Source organism: Mustela lutreola, chromosome 16, assembly GCF_030435805.1.
Source record: "Mustela lutreola isolate mMusLut2 chromosome 16, mMusLut2.pri, whole genome shotgun sequence".
Taxonomy (NCBI): domain Eukaryota; kingdom Metazoa; phylum Chordata; class Mammalia; order Carnivora; family Mustelidae; genus Mustela; species Mustela lutreola.
Genome location: NC_081305.1, coordinates 16488308 through 16505519, shown reverse-complemented (window position 1 = coordinate 16505519; position 17212 = coordinate 16488308). Strand labels below are relative to the sequence as shown.

Genomic DNA, 17212 nt, shown 5'->3' with positions numbered 1-17212 from the left:
GACAGAGAACAATGCACATATCTGCACGTATGTGTAGATATATACAAATATGTAAGTTAAAAAATTATGGAAGAGGGTGCCTGGGTGGCTCAGCTGGTTAAGCACTGCCTTCGGCTCAGGTCATAATTCTGGAGTCCCAGGATCAAGTCCCACATCGGGCTCCCAGCTCCAAGGGGAGTCTCCTTCTCCCTCTGACCTTTCCCCTCTCGTGTTTTCTCTTACTGTCTCTCTCTTAAATAAATAAATAAAATCTTTAAAAAAAATTATGGAAGAACGTTCAATAAAATCGTTAATGACAGTTATCACTGGGAAGGGGGGCAAGTTTAACTCTTCTCTTCATACCCCTTTATGCTATTTAAACTTACTGACTTAAGGAAATACTACTTTTATAATTTTTTTGACTGTTAAAAAATTCGTATAACCTTGAGAACCTGTGAGATTTAAATTTCCAGCAGGGGGCAGCAGTGATTCTCAAATATCTCTGACGTCAGCACAAAATTGAGGATTAGTGTCCACAGATTTCCAATTCCAGGCCCAAATAATGTATTTTGATCACCAGATTAAAACAGAGACAAAAAACAATAACCACAGAAAGCTTAAAATGATGTAGAAATTGTGACAAAGCATTTCCTATATGGTTCTTTATTAACATTTGTCTAAACTTTCCTCTCTGGAGCGCTCCATTTTCTCATCCATTAAAATCAGAAGATTTGAAGAGATAATCTTAAAAGGTCTCTTTTTAGCTCTAACATTCTATGGCTTTGAGAATATAAATCAGTATCAGGAAGAAACAAGCTCCAGTGCGCTCTGAAATTAATTGGCTTATCAACGAATCTGCTTTACAATCCTTTGCTGATCAGGATGAATTATTACCAATATATCTTTAGTGTAGATCAAAGAATACTCTTTTGGGGGGAGAGGGGAGGATGTTGTTGTTTATTCAATTCACTGATGGAGAAAAAGAAGAACTCTCCTGTTCTATAAATGTTTAGCGTGTGTATAAAGGTCGTAGGTCTGGTGTTTAGAAATTACACACAGGCTTACCAAAGAATCTTCACTGGGTTGGCCAAATTAAACAGCAGACAGTTGTAGAGAAATAAACACAAGCAAGTTAACATTTAACCCCAGCAAGTCCCTGTTCTTGCTGCTCCATCTTTCTTAATAGGAGGAGACTGAGTCGGTCAGCAGGCTGCTAACTACTCTAGGAAGACACTGGGCTCCTCTTAGAACCCACCCATCTACCACTTTTATCAAGTACATATTTTTAATTAAAGAATAATTGAAATACAATATCATTTTAGTTTCAGGTATACGACATAGTGATTCGATATTTTTATACATTGCAAAATGGTCACCACATCAATCTAATTACCATCTGTCACCATACAAAGTTGTTACAGTATTATTGACTATATACCTTATGCTGTACATTACATTCCCATGTCTTATTTATTGTGTAACTGTAAGTTTGTACTTCTTCTTTGTTTTTTTTTTTAAGTTCAACGTGGGGCTTGAACTCACAACTGTGAGAACTAAACTGAGATCAGTGGTCAGTCGCTTAACCCACTGAGCCACCCAGGCACACCTGGAAGTTTGTACTTCTTAATCTCCTTCACCTATTTTGTCCGTTCCCACTCCCTACCCCTTGGGTAATGATCAGTTGGTTCTCTGTATCTGTGAATCTGTTTCTGGTTTATTTGTTCATTTGTTGTGATTTTTGGATTCCACATATAAGTGAAATCATTTAGTATTTGTCTTTCTCTAATTTCTATTAGTGTAATACTCTTTGGATCCACAAGTGTTGTCACAAAAGGCAAGAGTTCATTCTTTTTGTGGCTGAGTAATATTCCATTACGTGTATATGCCACATCTTGTTTATTCATTCATCTATCAGTGGACATTTAGGTTGCTTCCAAATCTTGGCTCTTGTATATAATGCCGCAGTGAACATAGGCGTGCATATGTCTTTCCAAATTAGTATTTTAATTTTCTTGAGATAAATAACTAGAAATGTGTTTGCTGAATTATACTGCAGTTCTATTTTTTATTTTTAGGAAGCCCCATACTGTTTCCCACGGTGGCTGTCCTAATTTACATTCCCACCAACAGTGCATGAGGGTTGCCTTTTCTCTAAAGCCTTGCCTGCATTTGTTATTTCTTTTTTTTTTTTTAAGATTTTATTTATTTATTTATTTATTTATTTGCGGGAGAGAGACAAAGAGAGTGCATGAGCCAGGGGAGGGGTAGAGGGAGAGAGTAGCAGGCTAACCACTCACTGAGCTAGGAGCCCAATGCGGGTCACGATTTCAGGACCCTTAGATCATGACCTAAGCCAAAGGCAGATGCTTAACCAACTGAGCCACCCAGGTGGCTCAATATTTGATATTTCTTATCTTTTTGATAATAGCCATTTTGACAGGAATGAGGTGATATCTTACCATGATTTTAATTTGCATTTCCCTGATGATTAGTGATGTTGAGCATCTTTTCATGTGCTTTTACATACACATATACATAGTTTTTAAATGTCTTTATTTATTTGAGGGAGAGACAGAGAACAGGGGGAGGAGCAGAAGAAGAGGGACAAGCAAACTCTCTGCTGAGCACAGAGCCCCACACAGGGCTTGATCCTTCCTGTGACCCTGAGATCATGACCTGAGCCAAAATCAAGAGTTGGATGAAGGGACACCTGGGTGGCTCAGTTGGTTAAGCGGCTGCCTTCAGCTCAGGTCATGATCCCAGCATCCTGGGATCGAGTCCCGCATCGGGCTCCTTGCTCGGCAGGGAGCCTGCTTCTCCCTCTGCCTCTGTCTGCCTGTGCTCGCTCTCTCTCTCTGATAAATAAATAAAATCTTTAAAAAAAAAAAAAAAGAGTTGGATGCTCATCCAACAGAGCCACCCAGGTGCCTCCACATGTACATTATTTTTAAGCATCTGAATCATAAACTTTTCCAGCTGTTTCTTTATGACCCAAGAGATAACCTTTTATAGATAACCCCTTATAAATTATAACTTTTTTTTTCTTTTAACATTTGCCTAAAGTTATACCACTAATAAGTGCCTGAGGCAGGATTCAAACCTGTAACTATCTGGCTCCAAGTCCCTTACCCTTGACCATGACACTATATGAATGGAGAGGACACACATCACCAACTTGTTATCCAGAAGCTGTGAAGATCTACAGAGAGTCAGTGTGTTTAGCTATATAAAGTGAGTGGCTGTTATGTCACAAAGCTGTCTAGCTCACATATATGAAGCACTCACTATGTGCTAGTCTTTGTCGGGTATTGAGGATAAGGGTATCAAAAGATGAATTAGACTGGATCATCACATTTAAGAAACTTCCAGTTTTTGGAGGAGGGAAGAGGCAATGAGTAAATAAACATAACATGTGAAAAATACTAGGGAAACACAATTAACAAAGAAGAAATCAAGGCACCATAGCAGGATGGCTAGATGTATGGGCCACAGAGTCCAGTTCTTAGCTGTGAGACCTCTTAAGCCACAGTTTCCTTGTTGGTAAAATGGGAATATTAATAGACTCTAGTATAAGTAATTGTTGCGAGGGTTAAATGATATAAAGCAGTATTAACTTGCTTAGCCTAGGACCTAGCAGATGGGGAGGCTTGATAGAATGTTAGTTAATAATATTGTTTATTATTAAATAAATATTGTTAGTTATAATTTAGTTAATTAAATAAAAGTTAGTTATATGGTATAATAATATTGTTTATTATAAGCTTAAGCAAAGTAAGAATCACACATAACTACCACATTTCTGTGATGCTGGCTCTGCTTTCTCAAAGCTCCTGAAGCTCTCAGCACCAAGCAACCCATTTCCTTGAGATTCATTCTTCTCCCTGACATGGTTATCTCGTGATCCTACTAGAATGTCTCCAGGAAAAGAATAATATGGCAAAGGAGCGCCAGACCTGAGGCACCAGAAGCTTGGGCTTTTTCCCAGGGAAGGAGAACTGGAGCTGGGACCAGCCCTTGTGACGGCAAATCAAGACAGATCAACTTGGAGTGTTTGTTAGAAAATTTCTGGGTTCTTGGGGTACCTGGGTGGCTCATTCAGTTAAGCATCTGCCTTCGGCTCAGGTCTTGATCCCAGAGTCCTGGGATTGAGCCCGGCATCCGGCTCTCTGCTTAGCGGAAAGTCTGCTTCTCCCCCTCTCTCTGCCCTTCACCCCACTCGAGTCTGCTTCTCCCTCTGCTCCTTACCCAACTTGTGCTCTCTCAAATAAATAAACCAATCTTTAAAAAAGAAAAAAAAAAAGAAAGAAAGAAAAAAAGAAAATTTCTGGGTTCACTCTCTGAGGTTTTCATTTTGCTCCAAATTGAATTTCAATCTATACTTTATTAATATTAATATTTTAAGATTACTATAATCATGGGGCGGGGTTCATGTGATTTTATCCTGCAATCAATTCCCTTCCCCACAGATTATTTTATTGTTTTCTCCTAAACACTGAGCCACCTCTTTCCTCCTCAGTCAAGGACATTCCTTTGATTTGCTACAGTGGCTGTAGTCCTGGCAGGAGACTTAGAAGTTCTTTCATCGGAAACCCTCTGCCTTCTGACTGCAGTAGGTAAGCTAACACTTCTCTTCTCTAAAACTGACTGAAAACCCACCTCCTTCTGGAAGCCTTCCCTGCTGAGTTCTTTACTTTTGCCTTCTGTTCTGTGTCACAGATGCAACTGGGACCTTTGAAACCAGAGAAGTGTTCTCTGTCTTTGTCATGTGTCTGTAAGTTCTGGTTCTTCCCACTGGGGGCAGCATGGACTTTGCAGGGAGAGTAGGGACTCTGAAATCTGGCATGAATCTGGCACCACTCCTGAGTTCTCAGATTCATTCTGGCTGTCCTTTGTCACCTTGGGACTGCTGCTTTATTCTCGTGGGTTGTCATCTTCCGTCCTGGCTTCTTCCCTTTCCTGCTTCCCTTTAGTTCTTTCCAGGAGTGGACAGAGGGCTCCTTTAACTTCCAAAAGCACAACTAAATTCATACTGTGAGTCCCACCATTTACTGTAGTTAGTGTCCTCATCTGTCAAATGGGGATAATTATAGGGCCTTCCTCACCGAATTCTTGTAAGAATGAAATGAGATCAGGCATGTTTACTGGAGTTGGCACAGGGCAAGTTGTGACAGATACTTTCGGCTGCTTCTCTCAAAATCCATTCCAACTCCTTTCTAACCTTGGTTTTGGAACTGCAGAAAATAGAAAGCTAAACACTACGCTTCTCAAGCTCCCTTCAGCTCGGATTCTGTTTGTGATGTAGATGCCATTTGTGTGAGACTTCAAAGCTATGAACTCTGTGGAGGGGCAGGTGTGAAGCATCCATTTTCCTGGTGTTGATCATGGCAAAGGCAACATGATTCTGGAGCCAGCAGCTGTTGGTGACAACTTAGCAGTTCTGAATCTTCTGGATGGTTGCAGAGGCTGCAGCTTGCTTGTCAGCCCAGTTCTGTAGTATAATTTTGGAGTCATTCCTGGATGTTTAGCCTAGAGTGTATTTCTTTTTTTTTTTTAAGATTTTTAAATTTTATTTATTTTGACAGACAGAGATCACAAGTAGGCAGAGAGGCAGGTGGGGGCGGGGAGGGGGAAGCAGGCTCCCTGCTGAGCAGAGAGCCTGATGTGGGGCTTGATCCCAGGACCCCGGGATCATGACCTGAGCCGAAGGCAGAGGCTTTAACCCATGAGCCACCCAGGTGCCCCTAGAGTGTATTTCTTAACTTTCCAAATAGTTCTGTTAGCTAGCCATACCCTTCAGTAAATCTCTTTGTGCTTAAAATAACAAGAGTGAAACCTGTTGTCTGCAACCAAGAAAACTGACCATTACATAAGTATTCAATGAATGTTAGCTCTTACTATTATTTTAAAACTTTGTTGATGACTTGGTAGTAAAGCAAGTAATTATACTTTGTGAATAAAAATTTAAAACTAGCTGCTAGGTAAAACCATGTAAAATGATTTCTAGGGTAGCACTGTCCCGTAGAGCTTTCTTTCATGAGGGACATGTTCTATATTTGCACCCAGTATGGTAGCCGCTGGTTACATGTGGCTGGTGAGCGCTTGAATTGTGGCTACCATCACTGAGGGACTGAACTTTTAATCTGATTTCATTTCAATTCACTTACATTTAGAATTAAATAACCACATGTGGTTGATAGCTACCATGTTGGATAACACGGTCCTCAAAGTCTCAGCCTGACTCTTTGCCACGGGTCTTTTTTATGGGCCTCTCTTCCCTAGCCAAGAAACTTCTTTAATCAGTTCTTCCTCAATCCCCAGTCTCCAGCCATATCTTAATACTCTAACAGAAATGCAACATGCCCACAACAATGACAACTTTTTTTTTTTTTTTTTTTTTTTTTTTTTAAGATTTTATTTATTTATTTGACAGAGAGAAATCACAAGTAGGCAGAGAGGCAGGCAGAGAGAGAGAGAGGAGGAAGCAGGCTCCCCGCTGAGCAGAGAGCCCGATGCGGGACTCGATCCCAGGACCCCGAGATCATGACCCGAGCCAAAGGCAGCAGCTTAACCACTGAGCCACCCAGGCGCCCACAATGACAACTTTTATATGACAATCTTAGCATCTCATTGTCTCCATTCTAGAATGGCATATTAGCTTTTTATTTGCACAATCCAAAAGTTCACTGAAACATTTTGGCTAAAATGCAATCCATCTTGAAAGGCAAATCTTACCCTTCACTTAAAGAAGGAAAACCATTTATTATATTTTTTAAATATGTATTTCCCGTCATTTCTAGTATTGAGTTTCCAAGAACATTGGGGTCCTATATCAGTTAGACAAGTGATTCTCATACTTTGCTGTGTATTAGGATCACTATGATATAGTAATTATTTGCCAGCCACACTCGAAGCCAGTTAAATTAACATTATGGAAAATTACTAAGGAGAACCAAAAGTTTATCTGCAGGACACCTGGGTGGCTCAGTTGGTGTAGCGACTGCCTTCGACTCAGGTCATGATCCTGAACTTCCAGGATGGAGTCCCACGTCAGGCTCCCAGCTCCTTGGGGAGTCTGCTTCTTCCTCTGACCTTCTCCTCTCTCATGCTCTCTCTCACTCATTCTCTCTCAAATAAATAAATAAAATCTTTAAAAATTAAAAAAAAAAGAGGAAGCTTTCTATTAAAAAAAAGTTTATCTGCAACATTCTATTATTTTTTAAAGGAAGGTTGTATTCCTATATTAAAGCAATTAAAAGTTAATGAAAATATAGGGAAAACAATGGTAGGATTTTGAAAGAGGTAATTTATTGAGATAAGATAAATAATTATAAACTTAATATTTGAAGCTGAACTTTTTTTATCATTTTGTTTTTTGTTTGTTTATTTTTTAAATACTTCATCTCTTTATTTGAGAGAGAGAGCACATGACGGGAGGAGCAGAGGGAGAGGGAGAGAATCTCGAGTAGACGAGGGGGAGCCAGCTCGGCAACCCCCCTTTTTTTTAAATCAGTTTGGTTGACTAGAGGCCACAAGGAGAGAGAAAACACAAAGCAACTTTCCAACAACTCTGCAAAGCTTCTGGAATATAAACATTCACAAAGAATGCAGATTTCAGTCATGCTCCTCTTCCAAACTGCCATTTTCACATATTATATGAATAAACCCAAATAATAACCATAAGCATTTTATAGACCTTCCTTCCCATATAACCAAAGAAATGAACATCCCGAGGGAAGCTGGGAAAAAAGACAATAGGTGTCCAAGTTCAGTGTCAGATGATCTCTTTATTGTGCTCCCCCACTTCCCTCCACACAGATGTTCCCTGTGAATGAACTTGGGTCTATGTGATTCATACCAGTGTGGGATGGTCCCAGAAAGTTTGAAGAGAGGAACTCAACACTTCCTGAAATGATTCTCTTTTGACATTAATTCAAATTTAGGAAGGAGCTGCCTAAGCCTTTTATAAATACCCTTGAAACATATGTGACTCAAGACCCATTTTGTTTCCTTCTGTCCTCTCAGTGGCTCTTTTATCTTACCGGAGTGATGGTACAACTTGGTTCCTGACTGTCCTGAGTGACAGCTGGGAGCCCGCCCTTTCCTCCTGCCCTGATTAAAACGCCATGAGGCATTTCCCACAACTTCAGGGCCCAGGTGCTTGGCAATACTGCCAAACATTTCTTCCAACTTAACAAAACTATTGTAATTATATCCATTAATTCTGGATTAGATAACACATTCAATCATTTATAAATTCAGAAGATACACAGAGCAGAAGGTGACTTTGTTCTTCTGCCCGTGTTCCCCCAGCTGCCCAGTTCCCTTCCTTGGGCCTGTCAGTTTCTGGGTGTCTTCTCTGAGATAGGTATTTTATGCAGCTTTAAAAGAACACATTTGTGGGGTGCCTCGGTAGCTCAGTCAGTGGATCGTGTGGCTCTTGATCTTGGGGTCATGAGTTTGAACCCCATGTTGGGTATAGAGATTACTTAAAAAAAAAAACAAAACTTAAAAAAAATAAAAATAGGGATGCCTGGGTGGCTCAGTTAAGGGTCTGCTTTCCGCTCAGGTCATGATCCCAGTGTTCTGGAGGCGAGTCCCACGTTGGGCTCCTTGCTTAGCCGGGAGCCTGCTTCTCCTTCTGCCTCTGCTTGTGCTTCCCCTGCTTGTGCGCTTGCTCTCTCTAACAAATAAATAGTCCTTTTAAAAAATAAACTTACAAATAAAAAAATTAAAAATTAAATAAATAGAAATAAAAGAATACATTTATCTTTTCTTCCCCTCCTTTTATTCTCCCATTTTACATTAATGATACACATTTTTTATTTGTTTATTTTTTCCTCCTGTCCCATCACTAGAATGGAAGCTCCATGAAGACAGGGATTTTATTCTGGTATATATATATATGTATATATATGTATATATATATACTTTTTTTTTAAGTCAGCTCTATACCCATTGTGGGGCTCAAACACACAAATTCCTGCAAATTCAACAGAAAAACACCATACAGATTGGAAATGTTAGGACAATACAGATGATGTATTATAGAAAGAAGTACACACATAAAGTACATATGATCCCATTTTTTTTTTTTAAGATTTCACCTATTTATTTGACAGACAGAGATCACAAATAGGCAGAGAGAGAGGAAGGGAAGCAGGCTCCCTGCCAAGCAGAGAGTCCGATGCTGGGCTCAATCCCAGGACCCTGGGATCATGACCTGAGCCGAAAGCAGAAGCTTTAACCCACTGAGCCACCCAGGTGCCCTTTTATGATCCCATTAAAAAAAAAAAAATATTATCTATCCATTTGAGAGAGAGTGAGAGAGAGCATGAGAGAGGAGAAGGTGAGAGGGAAAAGCAGACTCCCTGTGGAGCTGGGAGCCCGATGGGGGACTTGATGCCAGGACTCTAGGATCATGACCTGAGCCGAAGACAGTGGTCGCTTAACCAACTGAGCCACCCAGGTGCCCCTGTCATCCCATTTTTATGATGATAAGTCAAGGACAAATAAGTTGAATCCATGGTGATAGAAATCAGAATAGCAACTGCTGAGGTTGGGCACATTGACTGGATACGGGCACCAGGGAACTTTCTGAAGATACAGTTGTCAAAACTCACTGACCTATACACTAAAATGTTAGCATTTTATTTTATGTAAAATAAAATGGTGGTGGTGGTGGGGAACCAAACTTAAATGCAACTCAATCTATACCTTTCTGGGTGGAGGTGGGTGATATAATCCCAGTCATTTTTGGCCACACAGCCCACTTGGCTTCCTGAGATTAGAGAAGTACCTGGGTGTTAGGACTTTCAGAAAAATTGGAGACGGGTCTTTGGTCCATGTGATGGCCATTGAGATGCTTACTGTTCTGGTGGTTTTCTCAAACTTGGAAGGCTCAGACTGAAGCTCAAGCTCAATTATCAGGACATTCTTGGAGGATCCCAAGACCTAGGAGGGGCTGAGCACTCAGTCTTCCTGTGGCCACCAAACCTCCCTCCATTCCTGTTATCTTCTGGGCTCTCTGTGGCATTGAGTCGGGGAGTCCCTGTCACTCTGGAACTTGTCCATCCTTCATCCTCCCAGTGGATTTGCACTTAAAAAAAAAAAAAAAAAAGTTCCGTGGAGAACAGGTGGGAGGGGGCTGGAGAGGATTTGGGGAGACCTGTTGAAGCTGGTAAGTCCCTAGATTGGACTCAGCCTCAGCTCCCATTAAAGAAGAAATGGGAAAACTGGGAACGGAGAGAGAAATATATTTTTTTTTCTAAGCTTCTAAGGGGTTTGCAAACAATTGGAGTAATTAAAAGTTCTCAGAAGTAGCCGATGGTGCCCTTTTCACCGAGGGAATGTGGGCCAAGCATGATATATTAAAAGAGAGGGAGCTGCTCTATTGAAGTTAAAAATAATCTTCTGTCACATGGCTAATTTGTTGGAATGCAGCAATTAAAGGGCTGTGGGCAGAGGGAGAGCTGGAAGCAGCTGGGGAGCTCACAGGCAGAGTGCACGCCCTGGGGACTATGTTTGCAGAGAGAGAAAACAGGGTCACAGCTGACTTAGGGCACCTTATCAGAAAACCCACAAAAGGCGCAGGAAGAAGGAAAAGTGGGGTCAAGTTCAGAGCTGTGACCTTTGGGCTTATCAGACAGTGAAGGGATGGGTCAGGACTTGTCACCTGTGCTCCCGGGATGCTGATTCACTCAGCAAGGATGAAGGCTTTCCAGTTCCCTCTGCACTTTGAAAATGCATGCCTTTGAATTCATTTCAAAGGAATACATAACCCAAAGGAGCCCTTTGATCCTAAATCCTTGAGAAAACAAATCTATATGGTCTTGAGGGGGAAAGCATAGGCCAGTTATACAAATCTTCATTTGGGGAGTTGGGGATTTTTTAAATTTCTCGAAATTTTTGAAAAATGTGTTGAAATGTTGGAGTTGAAAGAAATGAAGTTACGTAATACAATATCTAAATTTTTCAGGTGAGGCAACTCAGAGAGGCTCATTTACTCAAGGTCGCTCAACCAGCAAGTGCTAGAATCTTGATTCTAACCCAGGTCCTTAGCTAAACGGGAGGGACGTGGTGGTTAGGAAGTGCGGGACTCCTTGATGTGGAATCTGGCTCCACAAGCTGTGGAGCTGGGGGACTCTCTTGTGAGTGACCAGTCCCTCTCAGTCTCAGTGTTACCTTCTGCAAAGTGGGAATAATGATAGCACCCACCACCTAGTGGTTATAATGCATGTAAGGTGTTTAGTGTAACCTCTAGCCTAGAGTAAATGCTTAATAAAATGTAAGCTCTTACTATCCCAGAGCTTTTTCTATATCACCCTGTATCAAATTCCTAGTGCCTTTTTGCAGGTTAACTGGCCCTCCCACATCCTCTTTGGTTTGGGTGGATTTCTCTTTCTCAAATCCTTTCCACCTGCAAATCTGGTGGACAGTATAAAAAGAAAAAGAGGATGAGTCACTTTCTCCTAGCATTTTCCACATTCTAACACACCAGTACTACTTCTGCTTTCAATATGGCTCCCGAGTTGTTACTAAGCAGAAATGGTGCCAACGTGAAGAAGCCAAGTACTGTGGCCGCAGATTCAGTTATCAGATGCATCTGAATCTTTTGGAGTGCTTGATCAGTTTTCAAATTAATAAGGGGCACCACTACCAGAAAGAACTCTGAGGGTCCAGTGGAGGTATGGACTTCAGAGTCTGACCACCCCTGGGAAGTGGAGGCCAAGTTCCATGCGGGCACATACGTTACAAAGAACAGAAACGTAGCTGGGGAGGGGGGATGGAGAGAAAATTAAGTGGCTTTGTTTAGGTTTCATTTATGACCAGATTCAAGGGTTTAATGATGTCCTGAGGGCACCTTTCCATTTTGTTGGGCTGTATTCTTGAGACTCTCTGAACTTGTCAGACAGAATAGCCCTAGAGAGCCTCAAGCTTCGCTTTTCTCCAGTTCAGAACTCTTCGAATAAAGGAGTCTTCCCACACCCTGAGTTCTCCATCCCTATTTGGCTCCTTTAAATCAAGTGCTGGTTCCTGAAACAGCAGGGCCCTGGAAATGAGCATGGATCACATGCCTCACCTGTAAGCAAGGGGAAGTGGGGCACACTGATTGACCTCCTGCTGGCTTCGCAGAAATTAGCAGTCCTTACAGGAAACAGTCCTTACAGGGAAATGGGGGTTGTAAAAGAAAGGGAAAGACAGGTAGATATAAACCACTAATATCAAAGTCCAACAGGTATGTGCACTTTTCCGAGGTAGTGGTTCATACTTCGCTTCATATCCTCGAAGTGTTCTATAATCCAAGAAATAGTAAGAACTTTTTAGAAAACACTTTCTTCCCCTCCAGGTATTTCCTTCCTGTAGAGGGTCATCAATGCTAATGCTCTAGGCCTCTCTTTCCTCCTTTCTCCTTCTGTGCTTGGAGAAGGAAGAATATGAAGAGAAACTGGGCACGAGTTGTCAGTGTCTTCTTCCTGGTCTTTTACGACCATGATCCTGGGAGGACGCACAAGTTCTTGTCTCACTCCACACAAGGAGGGCAGCCTGGTCCACTGCTACTCAGGATTGGTAGGAAAGTCTGTTTAATTAGGACACAAGGAAGCCTCTTGGGCTCATGCCGGAGTCACAGTCTCCAACCTAACATGTAGCCATAGTAGAAGATAATCTACCTTCTCACTACCCAGACCCCTCATGGACCCAGAGCCTGAGTAGGGAGGAGGCATGCTGTCTGTTGAGTCCCCTTCTCAAAAATGGACAAGAACCACCAATTTAGAACATTAGGGACCCACAGATTCATCTTGTCACTCTCCCCTTCCTAGAAGCATCCCCCGCGGAGGAGCTGGTTACCCGAGGAATCCACAGAGACCGTGAGGCGCTAGGAGCAAGCTCCCAGATTGACAACAGATTTACAACAGCAGGTGAGAGGAACTGGGATTATTTCACGTGGAGGTGGAAAAAGAAACCGAAGGAGGGGTGGCTTAATAGTGGCCTTCACCAGAACCATGCTGAGGGTGAAGCATCACTGGTATTTTTCCACTGCCTCACCCTGACCCCGATCATAGTCCCACTTGTGTCCTTCTGTGCCCACCTCTTGGAAAATAAATTGTTCCACTTCCACAGAAAGGTACAGGAGGTTGGGACAACACAAACCAAATTAAATGTAACAACATTTTATTATTATTTATTTTTAATCACAAAAGTAATACACAATTTGTGAAAAGAACTAGTTAAGTTGTAGACAGGGATAAAGATGATAACGAAAATCCACTCCTAGCCCTCAGCCCCAAGATAGCTGTTGTTAGCATTTCAGTCTCTTATTGTCCAGCCTTTTTCTATACATATTTTTTAGATTATCCCTTACTTTAAAAAAATATTTTAAAATTTCAAATAAAATAGAAGTATATAATGTAAAAGATGAACATAACATACTCTGCAATTTCTCTTAATATTGTGATCTATGTGTACGATTATTAAATTGAATATTTTTTGATATTTTGATATAAAATTGAAGATTTTCTCCTCTCTTCTGGACTTAGGAATGGTTGACATTAATGGCACTCATTTGAGAGGAAAGTACTGATACTGTGACACTGAATTTAGAAATAGGGAAGTACGATTCTCAGACTTACCCACAGCCTCACCTAACTCCTGCCAGGTTCCCTGGGGACTGGAATAATTTCCTAATAAAATAGGAAACTTTGTTGAGAAAAGGAGGCAAAAGAAGGAACTTCCATAAGCCAGGACTCATGGCCTTCCTTCTCTACCAGAAATACACATCACATTCACTCTTAGCCACTTCAGCCTCCCTAGCACCAAGATTTTGATTCTGGGAACATGTAACTGCAAGTGAACAAAAAGTCAAGGGAAAGTTCTTTATCAGTAGGAGAATTATTTTATTCAATGTGTTTCCTTACATGAGTTGGGACAATAAAGGGAAAGAATGAGAAGAAATAAAAGGCCAGTTACTCAGGCCACTTTTAATGAATCACCCCCCAGTGTCACTACCCATCCCCAGTCAGGAAAAGCTGGAGTTTTTCCATGCCAAGAAAAACAGAGGGCAGGAAGAAACAAATTACGACCTTGTTTGTGTTTTGTGTCTTAACTATTTGATTTATAGGCCTTGATCCAGTGATTATGGATAAAAGAAAATATCCCAGTGTCCCAAACCTAACCTGAACTCTTAACCATGGGTGGGTCTCACGTCCACGGCTCAGAGTTAGTATGAAGTTAAAACGCTTTAAGAATAAAGGTTCAGGGTTAGGGGCTGCCCATAGGCATTCTTAATCCAGTGGCAAGGCCAAATTTCTTTCCCGCACTCCAGTTTCAGGAAACTCTGTTTAGAAACTTAACCCCTTCTCCCTCACTCCAGAAGGTGGGCATATAGTTAGTAGACACCTACTATGTGCCAAGATACTGGGGCTATAGTGGTGTGGACATATAAATCAACCAACATGTCAATCAGAAAAATGTGTGTAGCCATGAGTTCTATGGAGAAAAGGAAAACAGAACGATGTATTAGAATGGGTAGCCACTTAGGATGAGGTGGCTCACATAAATTTCACCAAGGGGGTGACAGTGACCTTGAGATTAGAGAGGTGAAAGATGAATGTGAAGTCGGGATGACAGATAACCATTCCAGGGAGAGGGAGTATCCCCTACGGCAAGCTCATGCCTGGTATGTAGAAAATAAATCATCTCAACTCAAAAGAAATTCTTGGCTATTAGGATTGTTTTTCAGGAGTTGATCTAGATAGAAAGTTGATAAATGCCTTTCTGAATCTTAACTATGTAGATGTTCAATCTCACCCATAGGAAGAGAAATACAAATAAAAACTACAGTGTGATAGCATTTTTTAAAGATTTATTTATTTTTTAAAGATTTATTTGTTTGTTTATTATTTATTTATTAGAGAGAGAGAGCGCGCACACAGAGGGAGAGGGAAAAGCAGGCTCCCGCTTATCCAAGTATCCCCATGATAGCATTTTTTAAATGTCACATTGGGGGATGCCTGGGTGGCTCAGCCGGTTAAGCAGCTGCCTTCGGCTCAGGTCATGATCCCAGCGTCCTGGGATCGAGTCCCACATCGGGCTCCTTGCTCTGTACTCCGCAGGGAGCCTGCTTCTCCCTCTGACTCTGCCTGTGCTTGCGCTCTCTCTCTCTCTCTCTGACAAATAAATAAAATCTTAAAAAAAAAAAAAAAGTTTAAATGTCACATTGGTATAATTCAAAAACTTTGATAACATGCCCTGTGGGGCTGTGAGGAAGTTGTCATTTACATGCATCACCAGTGAAAATATAAATCAGTCCATTGCTAATCCTGCAAATGCATATGCTTTTGACCTGGAAGTCCCATTTCTTTTACATGTATATAATGATGTAAGACCAAGGTTACTGTAGCATTGTTTGCAATTTAAAAAGGCTGGAAACCCAAATTTCCCAGTCGGAGACTAGTTAAGTTATGAAACATTCATATCAAACAATGAATATTAACTATGGAAAACTATCCAACTGTAAAAATAAAGGAGGAAGCTCTCTCCATATTACTATCTAAACATTTCCAAGTTGTCATTAAGTAAAAAAAGCAAGACATAGAACTGCACTAGTTTTTATATAGAAGTGAGTAAGCTAAGCATAAATATTTATATTTACTAGCATTTGCATAGAAAAACTCAGGAAGGAGATACACAAAAAATATGAAGTGATAATCTGGGGTGGGTGAGTGAAAGAGGTTGGAACATGGGTAGAAAGGGTGGGCAAGGACTTTTCATTGAGATGTTTACTTTTTTTAATTGATTTTTAAAATTTATTTATTTGAGAAAGAGAGAAGGAGATAACGAGAAAGAGAACAAGCAGGGAGGAGAGGGAGAAGCAGGGAGCCATACTGAGGGCTCCATCCTAGAAGTGTGGGACCACGACCTGAGCTGAAGGCAGACATTTAACCGACTGAGCCCCCCCGGTGCCCCAACTTTTCTTTTTTGTTTTTTGAGTTTTGAGGCATGTGAATGTATTAGGGCCATAAAAAATTGAAGACTTGCCCCTTCGACTACCCCTTATCTGAACTTATTAATTTATCACTTAGGGGTGCCTGGCTGGCTCAGTTGGAAGAGCATGAGACTCTTGATCTTGGGGTTGTGAGTTCGGGCCCCACATTGGGTGTAGAGATTACTTACCTAAATAAATAAGCTTAAAAATTTATTGCTTAATCCATAGCCATTGTTTACCTATCCAGCCACAACAGATGAGAAAGTTTCTACTTAACTATGTGTAGATGATGATTAATAAAGCTGACTTCAAAAATTTATTAGCATTAGTCTAATCGCCAAGGAGATTTGCTACTTACTTATCCTCTACTGACTGAATAAAGGTCGTTGACCAAAGACAATTGGAGAATTTCTGGGGCAAAACCAGCCTACAGGAAATTGTGTTTATGGAAACATGATTTTTCAAAGTGGCCTTTTGTCCAGTAGATTGAAGTAAAAACAGTGACATCATCCAGTCTATGCACTAGATTATCTTTACCAAAAAGAACCTTACGATGCAAAAAACTTCAACGGTTGAATGTCTTTTTACATCCATTCTTTCATTGATTCCACGTTTGGGAATTATTCTAGTTTATATATATATATATATATATATATATATATATATATTTTTTTTTTTTTTTTAAGATTTTATTTATTTATTTGTCAGAGAGAGAGAGAGAGCAAGAGCGAGCACAGGCAGAGAGGCAGGCAGAGTCAGAGGGAGAAGCAGGCTCCCTGCGGAGCAAGGAGCCCGATGCGGGACTCGATCCCAGGACGCTGGGACCATGACCTGAGCCGAAGGCAGCTGCTCAACCAACTGAGCCACCCAGGCGTCCCTAGTTTTTATATATTTTTAAAAAATATTTCTGCTTTCCCCTGTCCCTGCCCTTTTCAACCACTAATCCAGACTTCTAACATTGTCTCTAAGTTTTGTCTGTTTTTTCCACCCATATCTTTATTGAGATATAACTCACATACTGTGTAATTCACCTACTGAAAATGTATAATTCACTATCTTCTAGTATAGTCGCAGGGATGTTTAACCACCATGCAAACTAATTTTAGAACATTTTTACTCCCCACCCTGTTGGCAGTCATCCCCAACCCCCCAGTCCTCTCAGCCCTGTGCAACCACTAACTCTACGTTCTGTGTCTCTAAACATGCCTGTCCTGGAGATTTCACATAAATTAAATCATACGGTCTGTGGTT

At 41.0% G+C, this 17212-nt stretch overlaps 1 protein-coding gene across 1 annotated transcript in view; it reads left to right on the top strand.

Annotated features, from left to right (window-relative positions):
- NIP7 (nucleolar pre-rRNA processing protein NIP7) overlaps window positions 1-12872 on the top strand; it is a 59468-nt gene extending 46596 nt beyond the window's left edge. The window contains exon 5 of the mRNA XM_059152858.1: window positions 12798-12872. Within this exon, the coding sequence (XP_059008841.1) occupies window positions 12798-12857 (60 nt within the window). The 3' untranslated portion in view covers window positions 12858-12872. The remainder of the gene's footprint in view (window positions 1-12797) is intronic.
- The last annotated feature ends 4340 nt before the right edge of the window (window positions 12873-17212 follow it).